Source organism: Ambystoma mexicanum, chromosome 1p (assembly GCF_040938575.1).
Source record: "Ambystoma mexicanum isolate Mex_15411 chromosome 1p, UKY_AmexF1_1, whole genome shotgun sequence".
Taxonomy (NCBI): domain Eukaryota; kingdom Metazoa; phylum Chordata; class Amphibia; order Caudata; family Ambystomatidae; genus Ambystoma; species Ambystoma mexicanum.
This window is the reverse complement of record NC_090921.1, coordinates 806081680-806101299: the sequence shown is the minus strand read 5'-3', so window position 1 is coordinate 806101299 and position 19620 is coordinate 806081680. Positions and strand designations below refer to the sequence as shown.

Here is a 19620-nt window from a genome sequence, read left to right as displayed (position 1 = left end):
AGATTGTTTGTGAGTGTACATGCGTCTGTGCATTGTATGGGTGCAATGTGAAAATGTATGTACAGAGTAAGCATGTATGTAAAGTGTGTTTGTGCAGTGTGAGTGTTTTTAGAGATATGTATGGAGTGTGAGGGTGTGCATGTGCAGTGTGTGGGTGCGTGTGCTGTGTGTGGGTGTGCAGATAGGGTGAGGGAATATGCACAGTATGTAAGCACATGTGCAGTGCGAGGGTATACATTGTGTGGGTGTAACACTGTAATTTAAAGTTCTCAACACAGTTTATTTACATACAAATGAAGAGTGCACGCCTCAGGCGATAGCACAAATATCACAAATAGTAGCAAACCCTCAGGGCAAAAGGGAAGTAAACTATAACATGTGAGGTTCCCACCACCCTACAGTCTCCCTGCCCAGGTTCCATCATCTGAGAGCACGCAGGCGCAGGCAGTAAGGAGCACAATGACGGGTTGGGGAGAACTCCTATGCAACATGGGGTTTTAGACAACTAAATATTGAAGGGTTCTCTAAAGTCAAAAAATAGTATCACGATGGATCAAGCAACATGGTGTAGCTCTGCTCTACAAGACCACTGGTCCATATTCAAAAAGTGCAGGCCTTGCTCTTGAAAGCAAGCGTACAATGTCCAACAAAGAGGTCTGGTCCTCCTAGGTGCTGGTCATTGTTCAGTGTCTGTCTCATGGTTCTTCCGGATATGGTGTATAATCCTCTGGTGTTGGTTGGACGCTTTTTGCGCCTAGGGGTCTGGAATGTGAGGGTTCATAGTTCCCACTCTTGCCCTAGGGGTATCCTGAGCTTGGCTGCTCCACCTGAGAACTTGAGGATATATTCCCCCTACTTGGGTTGGTCTGATGAGAAAGTCCATCCCTCTACCTGGGTACTCAGGTTTCTGCTGATAGTTTGCTCACTCCCACCCTAATCTGAACCTCACCATGACTTTATGTTATTTGTAATAAAGGGGATGTATCACCCCTGGCTCACTCAGCAACTAAATGGGCCTATAGCTCCCCTGACTCAGTCAGTACACGTAGAGGACATAGCACACCTGACACACTTCTGCCATCTTTGACTGCTTCCTGTCAGCTGCTATCCCGATGCACTTAGCAGGCCCTCGATCATTACCTGGATTCTCCCCACAGATACTGCATAGCTGTCATCCCACGATGCTAACCTCTTCCTAGTCCCGTGATCTTCCCAAGGTGACCCCCTGGGTCCTTATACTGCAGTTATTGCCCCTCTTCCCCACCTCCTGTTCTTGCTCCTCTACCATTGCCTGTTACAGCTCTCCCTTCCCCTTCTCCAATCTCTCTCTCTCGCTCGTCCTTGTTCCCTCCCCCATCTTTTGCTCTCCCTTCTACGCCTTTAATCTCACACTTTTCTTTCCTTGCTCACTCCTCCGCCTCCTCAACTCTCTATCCAGCTCTCCTCTTCTGGAAGACTATCTGTCAGGAACGGTATCTTCTCCTTCATACAGCTTCACACAGCTAGTTGCGACGGGCTGCCTTTTATACTGTGGTTAGTTGGCTGATTGGGGCAGTCATTTCTCTGATTGTGTGGCATGTTCTTTGCTGGGTCTCCCTGTCCATGGGCTCACCTCCTCTCTCCTTATGGGTAAAACCTGCACTCTTTAACTCCAGGTCAGCGCAGTTTTCTACTGGCTTAGTTTATATACCGGCCATGTTATGGTCAGGCAGGATTGTTGTCTCTGCCTCCTGACTTAGTGAGCTGCCTGAAAAGTTTGTGGGTGACAGGCTCACACATTTCTAACTATGTCCTTTTAACTGAATGATGGAATTCGTGATTGCATGACCATGCTCGGCTTTGGAGTCTGGCTGCAATCCATGTTGGGCTTTGTCCTGCAGGCCCTCGCCAGGCTTAGGCGCTGGCTCTATGATGCATGGACTTGTAAACCTAAGGCCAGCAAAGGCGTATATGTTTCTGTCTCTTCTCAGCTGCCTGTAGGTATGTTTGTGAGCATCTAGACCTGGCTATGGCTCCTTCGCTGGCTCTTTGTAGGAGGCACATGGACTCTTGGTCTTTCTTGACAGCTGTGAGAGGATGAGAGTGGTTTGGAGTATTCACCATCCACTGTCTTCAGGGGTCACATTAATAAACGGGTGGCTCCAGCTCGTCCCCGGAATTCCCCTTTCTTCCTTTTCTGAGGGACACTCAGGACTTTGTCATGGTGGACACATGTGCATTGCATCAGCATATGAAGAGTGTGAAAGCAGAGGTGCAATATTTTCTCAAATGTGCTGTGTGTTAGTATATGGGTAACGTATGTGTGCATTGGCAAAGTGTAAGTGTGTGCATTGTGTGTGTTTATGCACAGTATGACAGTATATGTGTAGCAGTGTGTGGGCGTATGCTCACTCTGTGTATATATGTATTGTGTGTGCATATGCATTGTGTGTCAATGTATGGGGAGTGTGTGGGTGTATGCGCAGTTTATGGGCACCTGCACAGTGTAACCATGCCCATGTGTGGGTGTATGTGCAGTATGATCGTGTATGTGGAGTATCTGGGAATATGTGCAGCGTGTGGCTATATGGATAGGTGTGGAAACATGTGCAATATACGGGGATATGTTTAGTGTGAGGCTGTGTGTGTGTGTGTGTGTGTGTGTGTGAGTGTGCATATGTGTTTGTGAACTTTATATATGAGTTTGTGGGCATATTCTAAATGTGAATGTGTGGGTATAGGTGTATTTGAGCATATATGTGTGCACTGTGTGGGATATGCACAGTGTCCAGGTTTATGGACAGAGTGTGAGTATATACACAGTGTGTGTGTGTGTGTTGCATGGGTGTGTGTGTATATGTCGAGTGTGATTATGCGCAGACAGTGTGTGTGTGTGTGTGTGTGTGTGTGTGTGTGTATGCCATGTGAGTTTGTATGTTGCTGGGTGAGGGTGAAATTACAGTTTAAGCGTGCATGTGCAGTGCTTATTAAATCTATATTTATGTTTATAAATACATCTCTCAGAGAAGGTAAGGTACCAGAAGACCTGAAGCAATGAATGGTAACACCTAGCCTTAAAAAAGCAGGCCTGGATAAGGAAAATCCTTTGAATTACCGTCCAATTTCTAACACACCTTTCTTACTAAAGATGGCGTATACTCAGATCTCAGAACATATTAATAAATGCCCTATTCTAAATGCACACCAATCCGGCTTTAGGAGGAGTTTTGGAACAGAGACCTCACTTCTTGATCTTAAGTCCAAACTCCTAGATCGTATGGATAAAAACTCTTTTTCCCTCTTAGTATCTCTTAATCAGTCTGCAGCTTTCGACTTAATTGACCATCATATACTGAAATCCAGACTATCAGAGATAGCTAACTTCTCACCCCTGGCCGTCTCATGGACAATGTCATTCCTGGAGAACAGCCATAGCAGAGTCTGTTCAGAGACTGCCGAAGCTACCCCCATTCCGGTTTTCTTTGTGGTTCCACAGGGTGCCTGCACTTCCCCTAGTATATACAATCTGTTTATGGTAGCATTCTTTGCCCAATTGAAAGCAAAGTGGATCATATTTTCTAACTATGCGGACGACACGCAATGTGTCGTCCCGCTCTCTGGCTACCATTCACGAGATGAGGCACAGTTAAATAGAGTGTTCAACTTAATTGAAACTTGGATGCTCAATAACAACCTATCATTAAATAAAAGCAACATGGAACTGATGATCATAGGAAGTTCTGCCGCCATCAGCAAGCTGTATAGCAAATTTCAATCCTACAGATTATATCAAACTGGTATCAAAACTTACAATTCTAGGAGTAACATTAGATCAAACGTTGTCTATGACAAATCACGTCACTAGTGTAATCTCGGCATCAGCATACTACATCAAACTGCTCCACCACCTCAGGCCACTCATCTCACAGGCAAAATCAGAACAATCGCAAGAGTCATAATTGGTGCAAAAATAGACTACTGTGGTAGTTTATTAGTAGGTCTAAAAAAGGAGCTGTCCAAAGATTACAGATAATGATAAGGCGGTCAGAGTGGTTTTAGGGCTGACCCAAAGAGACCATGTAACAGTGGCTAGGCACTGTTTACACTGGCTTCCGGTGGAAGCACGCATTAAGTACAGGATCCTGACAATTACCTTTAAATGCAGACAAGGCAGCATGCCAAACTATCTACAGAAAGTCATTACCGAAAAAGCATGTGGTCTAGAATTAAGATCTTCCAGTCAGAATCTACTCCCAATTCCTAGGGGTAGATCCTCAAAAGCCGAGAAAGGAGCCTTCCAATTCGCTGCACCAAAACTGTGGAATCAACTTCCTTGTTCATTGACATTCCAAAACTCTCTGGAGAGTTTCAAGAAAGATCTGAAAACATATCTATTCGCATAAATTTCACAGACCACTTCACCAGAAACCATAATGGAGAGATAACCCTGCAGATGCGATGTCATGTTTTGTATTCCGTTTGTCTTATTGTTAGCACCGTGATGCCCAAGGGTCTACAGTGCACTATATAATGATATAAAGTAAAATAAAGTAAAGTGCGAGGGTGCATGTATGCTGTGTGGGTGTGTGTGCAATATATGGATGTATGGGCTTTATCTGGTGTGTGCATTGTGTGAGGGTGTTTACTTAGTGTTTAGGCGCAAATGCAGTGTCTGGGGCACAAGTGCAGTTTAAGTGCAGGGCCTTTATGGGTCTGGAGATGATGTGCAGGTGCGCTTCACGTGTGTGAGTCAATGTGTTTGGGGGTAGAAGGGTTTTCTATTTGTCAGTGAGCGCAAAAGGCAGGCTTTCCTCCTGCAAACTGAAATCGTCTGGGCGATATTGAATTAGTCACTATGTGCTGCATTTCCTGCCCATAGCTTTGCATTAGCAATTGGAAGGAGCCCAATGAACCATGCCTGGTTTTAGTGAAAACTGCGGACAAACAGAAACTATAAGATGCCGCAGTATCTGTTCCAGATGAATGGACGGTTTCTGGATTAGTGCCAATCATGCCACTCACAATGACAGGCAGAAAACATGTATTGGGACTCTACTCTGATCTGGATTTATCGATGTGCAGAGAAACAAGGTAACAATTCACACCAATGTCTTCTTTCCTAATATGCTGTTTCTTACACAGCACCACTTACGAGCCAAAACTAAAACATGGCCTACAGTTCATTCATCCCAAAGTGTTTGCAATACAAAACTAGGTAACTGTTACTGGGCCATACACACTTTGACATTCTTCTTGAGTTGTAGATTTTTGATATTAATGTCATATATATGTGCTACTTATCTGGCAACCTCTCTCTTATGTTAGTCCGAATTTGTAGAGTGCAGATTTACGCCAAGGAAGGCATCATGGCGCTAACAAAGATACCCTATAAGGAAAGCAGCGAGGGAATCAAGAAAAAATCAAAGCAGCAGGGTCTTGAGTGATCGACAAAACAACAAATGGTTCTCAGTAGCACAGAGAGAGCAAGGCAGCTTGTTCCATAAAATAGACGCTGCCACAGAGAAAGCTTGGCCTCCCACTCGAGAGCATTTAAACCTGGGAACCTGAATCAAGTCTGCATGTTCTGATCTCAGAGCTCGAGGGGGCTTGTAGGGAAGGAGTTTTTCCTGAAGGAACTCTGCACCGATTCCATAGAAAGCATGGTGGACGATGGAGAGTGCCTTAAACTCTATACGGTGGGCCGCGGTAACCAATGTAGAGGACGAAGAACAGGCGAGATGGAATTGCACAAATAGGTGCCAGTGGCAGCCCTAGCTGCAGAGTTCTCTTGCACCTGAATCCTATTAAGAAGGTGGAGAGGTTGAGAGGTTGAGCCAAATACAGTGAGTTACATTAATCAAGTATCCCAAAGATAGAGGAAGTTACTACAGGGGCACGGAGCTGTATAGGAAAGAAATTGAGAACTTGCCACAAGATTTTAAGTTTGAAATATCCATTCTTACAAACCATACTAACCTGAGATTTTATTGCCTAAGAGTTTCACCACCGCAACGGGTCGGAAGTGGGACAAGAGAGGTTGGCCAGAAGCAGATGAAGGAGACCGAACCATCAAAACTTCAGATTTGTCGGCATTCAGCTTCAGCCAGTTATGATCCATCCAGCACCCCATGGCCTCCAGGCAGCCATGCAGACAAGCAGCAGTGTCTGCTTTCGCTAGATCGAGCTGGGTGACAATTTGAGTGTCATCAGCATAAGACTAACAACGGAACCTGTGAGACTGGATGAGTGTGGCCAAAGGCTGAATGTAGACATTAAACAATATTGGAGAAAGAGCAGAACCCTGGGGAATCCTGCATGTGATAGGAACAGAATCGGATTGAAAGGGACATAGTGAAAGTGACTGAGAGCAATTTTCCAGAAAGGATCCAAACCATGACAGGACAGAGCCAGAGATACCAGCACTAGCCAGTCAAAGAAGCAGGGTGGGGTGGTCCACAGTATCAAAACCTGCCACCAGATCGAAAAGAATCAATGCCCCCAACTCACCCTGGTCATCCAGCAAAGAAAGGTTGTCCACGACCGACATGAGGACAGACTCAGTTCCTTGCCCTGGTCTGAACCCAGCCTGAAAAGGATCAAAAAAGGAAGAGGTTTCCAAAAAAGAGGAAAGTAGGGGAGAGACTAGTGATTCCAAGAGCTTCATAGGATAAAGAAGTAAAGAAATAGAGCAAATGTTCGCAGAGAGAGAGGGCTCCAAAGCCATTTTTTTAAAGTGTGGAATCACCACGGCGTCTTTAAGAATAGCAGGAATAATGGCAGAGAAAGATGAAGTGACAGCACCTGTCACAGCAGGTGCAATGGTAGTAATAATGGTTTTCATCATGAAAAGAGGAATTGCATCAAGAGGCGAGGCAGACCTCTTTATCTGCGTAGCTTTAATAATCTCCAGACAAGACAATTGTGGAAAACCTAACCATGAAGACATCACATCTCTACTAAAGGGATGATCAGTACCAGCAGAACATAGCAAAGTGGAAGAAATAATCTCCTGGAGAACAGACAGAATTTTGGGCAGAAAGAAACTACACAATATGTCACATAGGACTTGAGAGGGGGCAATCGTGACATCCTCGGTAAGGAAGGAAGACAAAGACCTCACAATCTGAAAAAGCTCCTTAGGTTGATTCAGAGCAGCTTGTACCCGACTGGTAAAAAAGAGGCGTTTGGCCTCAAAAATCACTTTATGGCAGATTGCAAGTCCACTGCGAAATAAATCTCTCTTGTCAGTACAATTCCCAGCCCCCCATTTCCTTTCCGACTGCCTACTGCAAAGCCTGAGCTGAGCTAGCTGTGGAGTGAACCAGGGATCACCTGGGTGGGAACGGCGGGTGGACGGGTCTAACAGGAGCTAAGTTGTCATCTGTGGTAGTAAACATTGGAGAGCGACTTTCAAGATCCAAAGTAGCTGATGACATACAGGCATTAGTAATCAGGGTCGACATTTCTAAGAGTCGGTCAAATGCCACCTACACCGGGGCAGGTTTAGGGTGAGCCTAGAAGTATGACTGCCCAATAGTTTAAACAGTAAAAGGCACTAGAAAGTGATCAGTACACGCAAGAGGAATGACAGGGAACACGGTAGCCAGTGTCGCCGCTGAGAAAATAAGGTCAAGCGTATTACCATGCTTATGAGTGGGCTGAAGCACTAGCTGATGGAGACGAAGTCCTCCATAGCTGTTATAAAACTATTAGCAGAAAAATTAGACGGATTATTAGCATGTAAATTGAAAACTCCAGTAATACAAATATTATCCAAAGAAACAGAGGAATCAAATGTGGGAGGGCGGTAAACTACCAACACATGAAAAGTCATTGAGGCAGAAAGAACTAAATGTTTCAGCATTGCCGCCATCTTAAGTGAGTGTACGAAGGGCACAATCATACAGTTAGGTGAGGATAAATAAATCAGTGCTAGGTCACCTCCTGGCCTCTCTGGTGTGGTCTCTCTGCTTACTGAGAATGTTATAATTGACTGGCAGACCTTGAACTAAATATGGGACCGATGAATCACAAACCCCGGTTTTTGTCAAAAGAAACAAATCAGGCTGATGTTCATTAAGAAGTTCATAGCCATCCATTGTGTGGGCTGACAGGGAGTGTACAGTTGCCAATAGGCATTTAAGGTTCTTTGTGGCAATAGTGTGAGATTTCGTACAACTAACAGAACCCACTGTAAACATTTACATGAAAGCTAGTGTTGCAGGGTGCTAGGACAAGTAGATCCGACCTGGAGTATATCTTACACTGCATCCAACATGGGTGACAGCAAAGGCTCACGGCCCATCCGAAGCCAGGACGAGCACAGACGTGCTTGCCTATTGCATGACTTTGGCGCGCATTACATGTGCCCGCTGCGCTCATCCACTTCGGAGCCTAGGCTGCTGGCACATAAAGGCTGGCAGGAAGGCCACGTGACAGCGAGGGACGCATCACTGGAAGAAAGACTCCTGCAGAAGCAGGAAGTAAAACCACAATGCTTGAAGGAGCGTTAAAAGCATATCAATGCATTTCAATATACATGGCAGGGGAGGTTTAGGATAGGGTTTTAAGGCAACAGCAGTGACAGTCAAAATTAAAAATGGCACATAACTATTAGACAAGTAACAGTAGCGGCACACAGCGTGGCTGCAGCTGCCACCTAAGGTAAATTGCACACACATTTGTATCGGAGATGTGCTCGGGGGGCTAAGTGTCATTACTGCGACTTGCTGGTCTGTTTGGAGACGGTGGCATAAGGAATGCACCATAATGCTATACTGCTAGACCGGTACCTGTGTTGCCAGGCTAGTCTTTTTCCAAGATGGCCACCACCATCGGAAGTCAACGCTCTACATAACTCTTTGACTTGTTCTCGTTTTCCATTTATGTTTTCCCCCTGCCTTTGCCTCACTTACCTTGGTATAACCCTTTATCCAGTCCTCTGTTCCTCCTTTTGTACATCCCTACGAATTGCTATCAAGACCCCAGAATCCAACTCTGCATCACTTCAGGGTATTTTTCCACCACCGGCTTTTTCCCTGGATTCTGGTCAGACCCTCTGGTCTCCCCACTGCCATTACCTGTCCTAAAGATTTGGGCAAGAAATTGTCTCTACCTCAAGACATAAGGAAAGGGAACCCAAACGAGACAAAGGTGAGACTAGGTTATTGACGTTGAATTCTGCTAGTGATTCCAATCCCGGCTTTGGCACTAAATAATTCTGGACAAACCATTTTATCCCCCTGGACCTCAAATTGTAAACATGTATACTTCAAAACTCAGCTGTATGGTGTGCCCCCTAGTATTATCCCATTTATACTATTCATGCCTTTTCATATCCTCAATGCCGCAACCAGGTCTCCACCTGACTCCATCCAACATAATGTTCTATGGGCCGGGCCTCATGTTTGAGATGCTGCTGATGTAGAACAGGTTTTCTGTAAAATGCTTTACTGCTCCTTGGAGTTAGTTCTGTGCTGCAACACTTACCCAAACATTACATGAATTGCTCACAGATCTTCACATTATATTAGAGGGAGCTCATTCCGTGCTTGATATGTGCCAAGTATTTTTTATCTGCCAAACAAACGATGGGACACTGAGCGACAGACACTGAGTATAATCTCCTTGTGCTCCCACAGAAAGACTTTTTTCAGGAAGCAGGAAACATTTTGGCTAGCCACAAAATATGAAACCGTCAGTCAGTCATTCACGTATTTTCCTCCCACCATTTTGAGTCTCCACTATATTGAAGAGCTTAATAAGGTTTGCATAGATGAACTAAAATGTTTGTCTTTTATAAAAATGGGCGATGTACTTCTTAGACAATCTTGAATGTATGCAGATCTGTATGTGTCATGCAATATGAATTAATAGTTGTTGTCTCCTGAGTTCCTTCTCAGACAGTTACACGGAATGGACATCAGTGCTGCTTGTGACACTCCCACTCCTGCCGGATGTTCCTGAGGGCTCTGTCCCTCTGGCCTGTGTGGTCAGGGCTGTTTCTGGGCAGGTCTGGGTGTCCTGGAACATTTCTGGGACCCCACAGCAGGGGCTGATGAGTGCAATCAGAGGAAGAGGTGGAACCTTAACATTCATAAGCCACATTGTCCTACCCATGGAGACCTGGACGAGAGGAGAGATCACCTGCGAATCCCAAGTCAACTCATCCCACAGAGGCGTGAAGAGGAGCCTGGTCTACAAAGGTAAGAGATGTTATAGCCTGTTGGTAGAGAGAGCATCCGAGATGAGATGGGGTAAACTCACTTTAGTGCCTTGGTGTTGGCCACTATATCCTCTACTGCCCCAATACTACCTTCCCTTACCATCTCCTTTTGCTACAACGCTTTATTCCAGCATCCTACTTGGCACTCCGTCCTTATTATCTGTACAAGCTCTCCTTTCAGTTTTCATTTGCACAGGCGCTGATATTAAGCTGTGCTCCCTCTCTATCTCTTGCCACCACGCATGTTGCTTTGATACGCTCAGCCCACAAGTGCTGAGAAATAGTTGCAAGGTGACGTTGTATTGTGTATATTGTGCTGGTTTGTGACATTGCATGAAGTCAGACTTTCTGTTTGCGAAACCCTTTGTAAACTCCTTTCTGGCTATTTGATTTTTGACTCCCTTTTTCCCTCTGCCCCAAACAAAAAAACGAGCAAACTAACATTTTCTTTGTATACCCCTTTTGAATCTTTTATTGATTGTTTTCAAATCTGACTCCCTTAAAGTTACTCCTTTCACCCTGAAACCATTTCTGCATACCCATGAAGATTGTTATATTTTGAATCCCTTTCTCTTACAACATACCCTAAAACCAGAAAAAGGAGAAACCGACTATGAAACCCTTTGACCTAGAAATGCTGGTGAAAACATGTTCCCATAGGGCCCCCATGCCTGTTGGAACTCTCTGGGAGCAGCTCACCTCTGAATGAGGAGGGTTGTTAACAGCATGGGCTGGAACATTATGAGCCAGATATTGAGGCGTACCATTGCAGGCTGAAGGTCAGCTTTTAAGAGTTGGAAGACAGTGCAGTGTGCAATTCCCTGGATAGGTGACCATCGCCTCAGCATCCCCCATTAAATTGAGGAAAGAAGGAAGACTGACAAGCACACATAATTGTACATGAACTAGCACATCTTGCACCTCATCTAGCTGCTCCAATCTTTTACCACACCCCTCTTCTCACCCCACCATCTAGCACCCACCTTAACCTTACCGTCCCTCACCCACCACAGGCATCCTGTTCCTTCCACACCCTTTGCACCTTTGCCCCTGCTGCACCACGATACTCCCAGTCCCAGACATAGAAATATCACCAGGATATGATTATTCAAGTTGGCCCTTTAACTTCATCCCCTACAGTTTGAAGGGGCTCCCATTCTTGCCTACTTCATCAGCTCTCTTCCAAGGGAACTGTCGCTTTGCTTTCTGAGATCTCCATGCAATTACTTTTCTTTGTTCCCTTATTGCTCTGTCTCCAGTGAATACCGTACACTTCACACATCATCACCAGGGAGACCCTGTGAAAAACGTTATGCAGAGGTCCCCCTCATGAAATAGGCATGAACCCAAAGAATTCTCATGTTGGCAACTCCCAGGTAGCTTGGGTGTGCTTGGAAAATGCTCATGTTTGCAGCTAAAGTAGTATGCAGAATCTGAAAAATCCTTTTGTTGACGGCTCAAAGCCCTGTTGAAAGCTAGACCTCCCCATAACTACTGAAGTTTTAAAATAGTAGGCTGAGGAGATAGGAGCAGTAATTTAAGAAGAGAACAGTAAAACTACAAATGCTAATCGGATCTCATCATGTTATCACCCTCCAGTAGTTAATCACTAGACCTAGCAATTTGGCAACTACAAGCTCCACAAGGCATGTCTGCTCTACATTGCAGTGTGTGACTTGTACCAGGCAACATTTCTATATCATCAGAGTTGGCTGAGGCTTTGTCTTGAAATGTGGGTTTAGAAAAAAGACCAACAGGTATTCAGTGAAGCTATGCAGTGATTGCCATACAGGGCTGAGAGAAAATTCCTCTCCAGCTGTGCTGTGTCCATCTTGCCAGAAAAATGATGGTCCTTTAGCATGTTGGACTTTTAAAGCTCTAGCGGGTACATCAGTGACAGTAACTCACCGTTTGATGTTCTGTGTTGCCTAACACACTACGTAGTCCCCACAAAAGTCTGTAAAATGGCAACGGATATTAGATAGAAGCTGCCACTGTCTTGGCATAAAGAATGCTGTACCTAATACTCAGATGTGTTTGTTACAATAATAAGTGATTGTTGTAATAATCAGTGTTGATACAACAATGTTTGCTTAGCTCTTCCAACATGGGCAAAGTAGAGTTCCATTGGATGGAAATCACACCTGTGATGCACCTGAGTAATGATGCAGCACATTTCTTGCACGATTTACCCTGCAGAAGTCTGATCATATCTTGTGGGACATGTAAATCATTTACTCCACGGGCTGGCATTAGCTGATGTGATTTGTCGCCACAAGCTAACCGGGGTGAATTTTATGGGTACCTGTCAACACTGCAGGTCCTCCAGGTAAGTTATACGCAAAAATACAAAAATTGGACCTAGGCAATTGGGGCTAGAAGAATCTATTATGTATTCAATAGACAATTTTTAGCTTGAACAGTTTTTTTGTTTTTATTTTCATAAAGCAATTTCAGTACTGTTTGCTCATAGAGCACATACATTCATATATATTCAACATCTTCCCATTCATCTCACCATTCATACACTTTACCATTCCACACAACAAATGATCAATTTTTACAAAAGAAACAGGTAGTTGCACCTGAACGTAAAACAAGCACTTTAATGTACTTTTTTGTTACCCCTATAACAATTCTTTGTGTGGAGTTAGTAAAATAGCAATACAGCTTATTCACAGGATCTACATATGTTTCGGTCGTAATATCGCAGCCTTTTTCCAATTAGCCCAATGTTCATCGACCTTCTTGACGATCTAAGTAGACCTAAACTATGGTCTAACCTAATGACAATAGGTGAACGATGTCTTCCGGTACATATCTCCAACATCCATTGATGGGGGTAGTGGCAACAGAGAAGCTTATCCTTCAAGCTTCTAATGTGTATAATCAAATAAGCTGATTCATTAAAGTGTAGTCGCCAAATAGCAAATGGTTCCTCTGTTCGTCCTACAGATTCATTCCTTTGTATTCACCCAGAGGAGAGCCTTTCATCTCAATGATCCTGTGGTGATGGAATAATTCCACTTGAACCCAAGCCAAATTGGTGTCCAGGTTAGATGCCAGATGGTTCCATCTTGTGTGACTACTACGGGTAGCAGGCGTTAATAGTGTTCTTCTCGGGTTCATTCTCTCGTCCCCTGGTATCTAGGTGTGGCGTGCACCTTCTCCACTGTGAGTGGACCTCAGAATGATGCCGGTGCATCCACCATGGTCTGCTTGCGGGTGCCGTTGCGCCCACCAGCTCCGACCTGGTGGGTGAAAAGGCACCTGCGAGCAGAACTCGTAGTTTTCCGGTCCGGTAACTATGGTACCGGCAAGCTTACCGGCACCGTAGTTACCGGACCAGCAAACTTGACTGTCTCATGGTTGCTTGTGACAGGGCCAGTCACTGGGCCCTCTAGCTGACAGTTTTGATTTAGATATCTCTCTCTCCCTTTTTGTAGGCTAGGGTACCTGCTCCTTCCCTGTTTTTTGGCTTGGGGTGGTGGTGTATTAATAAGAGTTCTTGTCAGGCAGTCAATATAAGAACCCTCTTTCAGAGGTCTCCTATTCTCAGGGTTCCTTCTGCAGAACTCTGTGCTCAGGTACAGTATTTAGTGGTAGAAGACAGCTGAATGCTCCACCACTTGCACACCACCGGTCCTTGCAGCATGGTCTCTACCCTGTATCTGGGTACACTTTACCATTCCACACAACAAATGATCAATTTTTACAAAAGAAACAGGTAGTTGCACCTGAACGTAAAACAAGCACTTTAATGTACTTTTTTGTTACCCCTATAACAATTCTTTGTGTGGAGTTAGTAAAATAGCAATACAGCTTATTCACAGGATCTACATATGTTTCGGTCGTAATATCGCAACCTTTTTCCAATTAGCCCAATGTTCATCGACCTTCTTGACGATCTAAGTAGACCTAAACTATGGTCTAACCTAATGACAATAGGTGAACGATGTCTTCCGGTACATATCTCCAACATCCATTGATGGGGGTAGTGGCAACAGAGAAGCTTATCCTTCAAGCTTCTAATGTGTATAATCAAATAAGCTGATTCATTAAAGTGTAGTCGCCAAATAGCAAATGGTTCCTCTGTTCGTCCTACAGATTCATTCCTTTGTATTCACCCAGAGGAGAGCCTTTCATCTCAATGATCCTGTGGTGATGGAATAATTCCACTTGAACCCAAGCCAAATTGGTGTCCAGGTTAGATGCCAGATGGTTCCATCTTGTGAGACTACTACGGGTAGCAGGCGTTAATAGTGTTCTTCTCGGGTTCATTCTCTCGTCCCCTGGTATCTAGGTGTGGCGTGCACCTTCTCCACTGTGAGTGGACCTCAGAATGATGCCGGTGCATCCACCATGGTCTGCTTGCGGGTGCCGTTGCGCCCACCAGCTCCGACCTGGTGGGTGAAAAGGCACCTGCGAGCAGAACTCGTAGTTTTCTGGTCCGGTAACTATGGTACCGGCAAGCTTACCGGCACCGTAGTTACCGGACCAGCAAACTTGACTGTCTCATGGTTGCTTGTGACAGGGCCAGTCACTGGGCCCTCTAGCTGACAGTTTTGATTTAGATATCTCTCTCTCCCTTTTTGTAGGCTAGGGTACCTGCTCCTTCCCTGTTTTTTGGCTTGGGGTGGTGGTGTATTAATAAGAGTTCTTGTCAGGCAGTCAATATAAGAACCCTCTTTCCAGAGGTCTCCTATTCTCAGGGTTCCTTCTGCAGAACTCTGTGCTCAGGTACAGTATTTAGTGGTAGAAGACAGCTGAATGCTCCACCACTTGCACACCACCGGTCCTTGCAGCATGGTCTCTACCCTGTACCTGGGTACACTTTACCATTCCACACAACAAATGATCAATTTTTACAAAAGAAACAGGTAGTTGCACCTGAACGTAAAACAAGCACTTTAATGTACTTTTTTGTTACCCCTATAACAATTCTTTGTGTGGAGTTAGTAAAATAGCAATACAGCTTATTCACAGGATCTACATATGTTTCGGTCGTAATATCGCAGCCTTTTTCCAATTAGCCCAATGTTCATCGACCTTCTTGACGATCTAAGTAGACCTAAACTATGGTCTAACCTAATGACAATAGGTGAACGATGTCTTCCGGTACATATCTCCAACATCCATTGATGGGGGTAGTGGCAACAGAGAAGCTTATCCTTCAAGCTTCTAATGTGTATAATCAAATAAGCTGATTCATTAAAGTGTAGTCGCCAAATAGCAAATGGTTCCTCTGTTCGTCCTACAGATTCATTCCTTTGTATTCACCCAGAGGAGAGCCTTTCATCTCAATGATCCTGTGGTGATGGAATAATTCCACTTGAACCCAAGCCAAATTGGTGTCCAGGTTAGATGCCAGATGGTTCCATCTTGTGAGACTACTACGGGTAGCAGGCGTTAATAGTGTTCTTCTCGGGTTCATTCTCTCGTCCCCTGGTATCTAGGTGTGGCGTGCACCTTCTCCACTGTGAGTGGACCTCAGAATGATGCCGGTGCATCCACCATGGTCTGCTTGCGGGTGCCGTTGCGCCCACCAGCTCCGACCTGGTGGGTGAAAAGGCACCTGCGAGCAGAACTCGTAGTTTTCCGGTCCGGTAACTATGGTACCGGCAAGCTTACCGGCACCGTAGTTACCGGACCAGCAAACTTGACTGTCTCATGGTTGCTTGTGACAGGGCCAGTCACTGGGCCCTCTAGCTGACAGTTTTGATTTAGATATCTCTCTCTCCCTTTTTGTAGGCTAGGGTACCTGCTCCTTCCCTGTTTTTTGGCTTGGGGTGGTGGTGTATTAATAAGAGTTCTTGTCAGGCAGTCAATATAAGAACCCTCTTTCCAGAGGTCTCCTATTCTCAGGGTTCCTTCTGCAGAACTCTGTGCTCAGGTACAGTATTTAGTGGTAGAAGACAGCTGAATGCTCCACCACTTGCACACCACCGGTCCTTGCAGCATGGTCTCTACCCTGTATCTGTCAGAGCTTCTACTGTATTGCTGACAACAAGTAGGCTAGTTCGGTCCAGGTAGAGATCTCCATGTTTCCCCTCAGAGAGGTGATCAGCACGTTTGCTTCGTCTTGGTCTGCACTCCTCAATGGCTTCCTTAAGCCCTTTTTCTATATTTGGCATTTTCACTGTGTCTGTAAGGAGGGCTGGGATTGGTTGTTACCTCAGATGTGCCTCTGCTGCATTGTTTCCCTAACTGGTTCTTTATACAGTTTTTCTTACCCTCCTCACTTTGGATGGGAGTTACATTTACTTTATTATTCTCACTTGCCGGTTCTACAAGTTTAAGTATGTCAATTGATGCGTTACCATCTTGTAATTCCATGTGTGCATGTTTATTTCTCTGTGTTGCTGTACGACTGCCTGTGTTCACTGGGTGAGCAGGTGTGGCATCCCTGCCTGACAGCACAGCCTATCAGAACTCTGAAATCTGCTTCTTTTCTGATACACAGGTTAGGTGATTCCTTTGAATGTATTTTTATTTTTATTTATTGGATATTTATAAGGCGCTTATACAGCAAGACAATGGGCCTAATTACACGTTAGGCGGTAAGGGTTTACCTGTACCGGTAAGGGCACCGGTACCTGTAAACCCTTACCGCCTTACTACGAGTTCCCTTTGCGGGACCCGACCTTAACGGCTGGTTTTACCAGCCGTTAAAGTAGGGTGCCGCATAGGGACCTCGGTGCTAATTACGGTACCGCAATTTGCGGTACCGTAATTAGCTCCTTCCCCATTCCCATTATGCCCTTTGGGGGCAAAAATGGGAATGGGGAAGTGCCTTGGTGAATGGGGAATTACCGCCCCCGCTCACCTTGGAGTAGGGCGGTAATTCTGCCATCCACCAAGGCGTACATGGTAAAATACCGGTGGCAACCATGGCGCTAATAGCGCCATGGTTACCGCCTACCGTGTAATGAGGCCCAATGTTTTAAAGTGCCACAAAGCAAGAGGCAAGGGTACAAGGTAGCAAATAATCAATGCAATTAACAATGAATAAATAGAAACAAAATGTGGTCCTACTAGGCATTGTGACATTCGGAATGTGCAAGGGCCGTGAAAAGAAAAATGGGGGGTGGGGACGGGGTAAGTGCTATTAGTGTTCCCCAGTGGGGAGGAAGTGTCAGAGGTGCCTATTGCGGAGGCAACAAGTAAGTGCAAGGCCGGAGACGTTCCAGCAAAGGGGGAGGTCTACCACCCAGCAGGTAAGTGCAGGGCGCAGGCAGACCACCCAACAGGCGGGTGTGGGCCCAAAGGACAGTGCAGAAGGGGATTCTGATGGAGATTGGGCAGAAGGCCAGGCTCCTATTGGACTCATGAGGGACCAGGCTACTAATCTCAGCGACAGAGAGGATTGTTAGCAAAGGAGGGGGTGGGGGAAGGAGGAGGAGAAGAGAAAGGACTTGAGTTGTTTGCAGAACTTGAGGTGGTCCGGTTCAAGATGGTGTGAGAGAGAGAGAGAGAGAGAGAGGGAGAGAGAGAGAGACTGTCCCATAGGAGGGACCCAGCTGAAGAGAGGGATCTGTGCCCAGCTCTCTGCTTGGAGAAACGTTTGACCAGCAGAGAGCTGGAGTGAGAAGATCAAAGGGATCTGGAATGAGAGTATTTAGTGATAGAGAGCTGCAGGTAGGGTGGTCCCAGGTCCCGGACAGCTTTGTGGATGATGCAAAGGGTCTTGAATTTGATCCTTGCAGCAACTTGAATGTAGACAGCTGTTGATTAACACCACTCCGCGATCTGTCCCAGTCAGGAACAGGGGCTTTTGGGACTTTCATTGCCTTTGCACCGTTTACCTTGGCTTACCATGCTTTTCTACAGTGTGGTTATTTGTCGCACGTCATTAGTAAAGGCAATCTTCCCGCTCCCCTTTATCCACCTCTGACCACAGTACCCGATGCTCTACTATGTCTTGTGCTGAATGTCCTGCTGAATATGACATAGCTCAAGCCCAAGTCAAGAAAAGGGCAGAGGAAGCAAAAGCAGAGGACTTTGGCGAGGAATTGATATAGAAGATGAAGAGAAAGGCTCTGACTAAGGGGAAGGGAGAGCAAGAAGACAGAGAAGGTGAAGACAAAGGCTGTGGCCAAGGAGAAGGCAAAGCAGTTAAGGGCAGAGGCCCTGACCAGAGAAAGAAAAGGTAAATGCCCTGAACAGAGAGGAGGAATTGCCCCAAAGACAGCAGAGAATGTAAGGGTAGATACCCTGGCCTAGGAGACAGAGAACGTGAGGAGGATAAAGGAAAAGGTCCACTGGGGATTAACCCAGGAGAGAAGAACCTGCAGTATCTTGTGAAGTGTCAGGGAAAACGATACAAAAAAGTGCTACAACATTATATGAAAAGTATAACCTTGAGTTTCCTTGTGTCCTTTGTTACAACTTGTGACAGAAGGCTTACCCCATCAAACAACCAGAAAAAGCTAGAAATGGTAAAATAATCCGGCAGCATGATGACACCAGGGCACGGGAAATATGATTGTGTATAAGCCTCGGATGGCTCCCAATCAAGCAACTGATAACTTTCAAACTTTCCTGCAATGCACTCTGAGTCCATTAAGAACCCTGATTACCCCAAGACATGTCAATAGAAAACTGAGATCATCCAATATTGGGAGACTGCAGCCTTCAAACTCTGTGATGAAATCAGATAGACACATTAGTAACAACGTCTTTACATATATTGCCAATAGATTTAAGATTCAAATAAGAATATTTAAAGTGTTGGAAGGCTATGGAGACAATCTTCCTCTTAAACCCCCTACCAGGAATATTTTTAAAAAATGGTAGCACTTCCTTTGCTTTCGCAGATGGATGGCCTGCTCTACTACATTTATATTTTCTACTTAGGCTGTTGAAATGTGGCCAGTTGTTTTGCTGCAAATGTTGCCTGCTCTGCTCTCTCTATTTTAACCCATGTCCTTGTCACTGCAAGGTGGATTTATCAGCATGTCACAAAGTGCAATTGGTCTGCCCAGAGAAAAGTGAGGATCAGTCGTTTTGGGGCCGGTGAGAAATAAACATGCTCATTTATCTGAAGGACAAATACTCTAAATCTGTATTGCTGTATTTTTCAAACTATTACAACCATCGCAGGTAATGTTACCTCCAAATTAAAGGAACATCTATGGGGAAGCTTTTGCACCACTCCTGGCAATTCTGTTCATGGCTAAATATGAAAAAGGCCACATCCTTTCAAACCAAAATCCTTAGAGAACATTTTTGAAATATTGGGACAGATACATTTAACACTACTATTAATATAATCGGTAACATATAAAGCACTGCAAATGTCCTCAGATCTCCAAAGATAATTACAAAATGACAACATGATCTAATGCAAAATGAAGTGATATATGTTTAGGCGTATACATCTTTGTTCCAGGTCGAGAAACAGGGATGGGAAGGTT

At 45.0% G+C, this 19620-nt stretch overlaps 1 protein-coding gene across 1 annotated transcript in view; it reads left to right on the top strand.

Moving 5' to 3' along the window:
- LOC138565244 (uncharacterized) overlaps nt 1–19620 on the top strand; it is a 101836-nt gene that overhangs the window by 30613 nt on the left and 51603 nt on the right. Inside the window, exon 3 of the mRNA XM_069642969.1 lies at nt 9882–10184. Within this exon, the coding sequence (XP_069499070.1) occupies nt 9882–10184 (303 nt within the window). The remainder of the gene's footprint in view (nt 1–9881; nt 10185–19620) is intronic.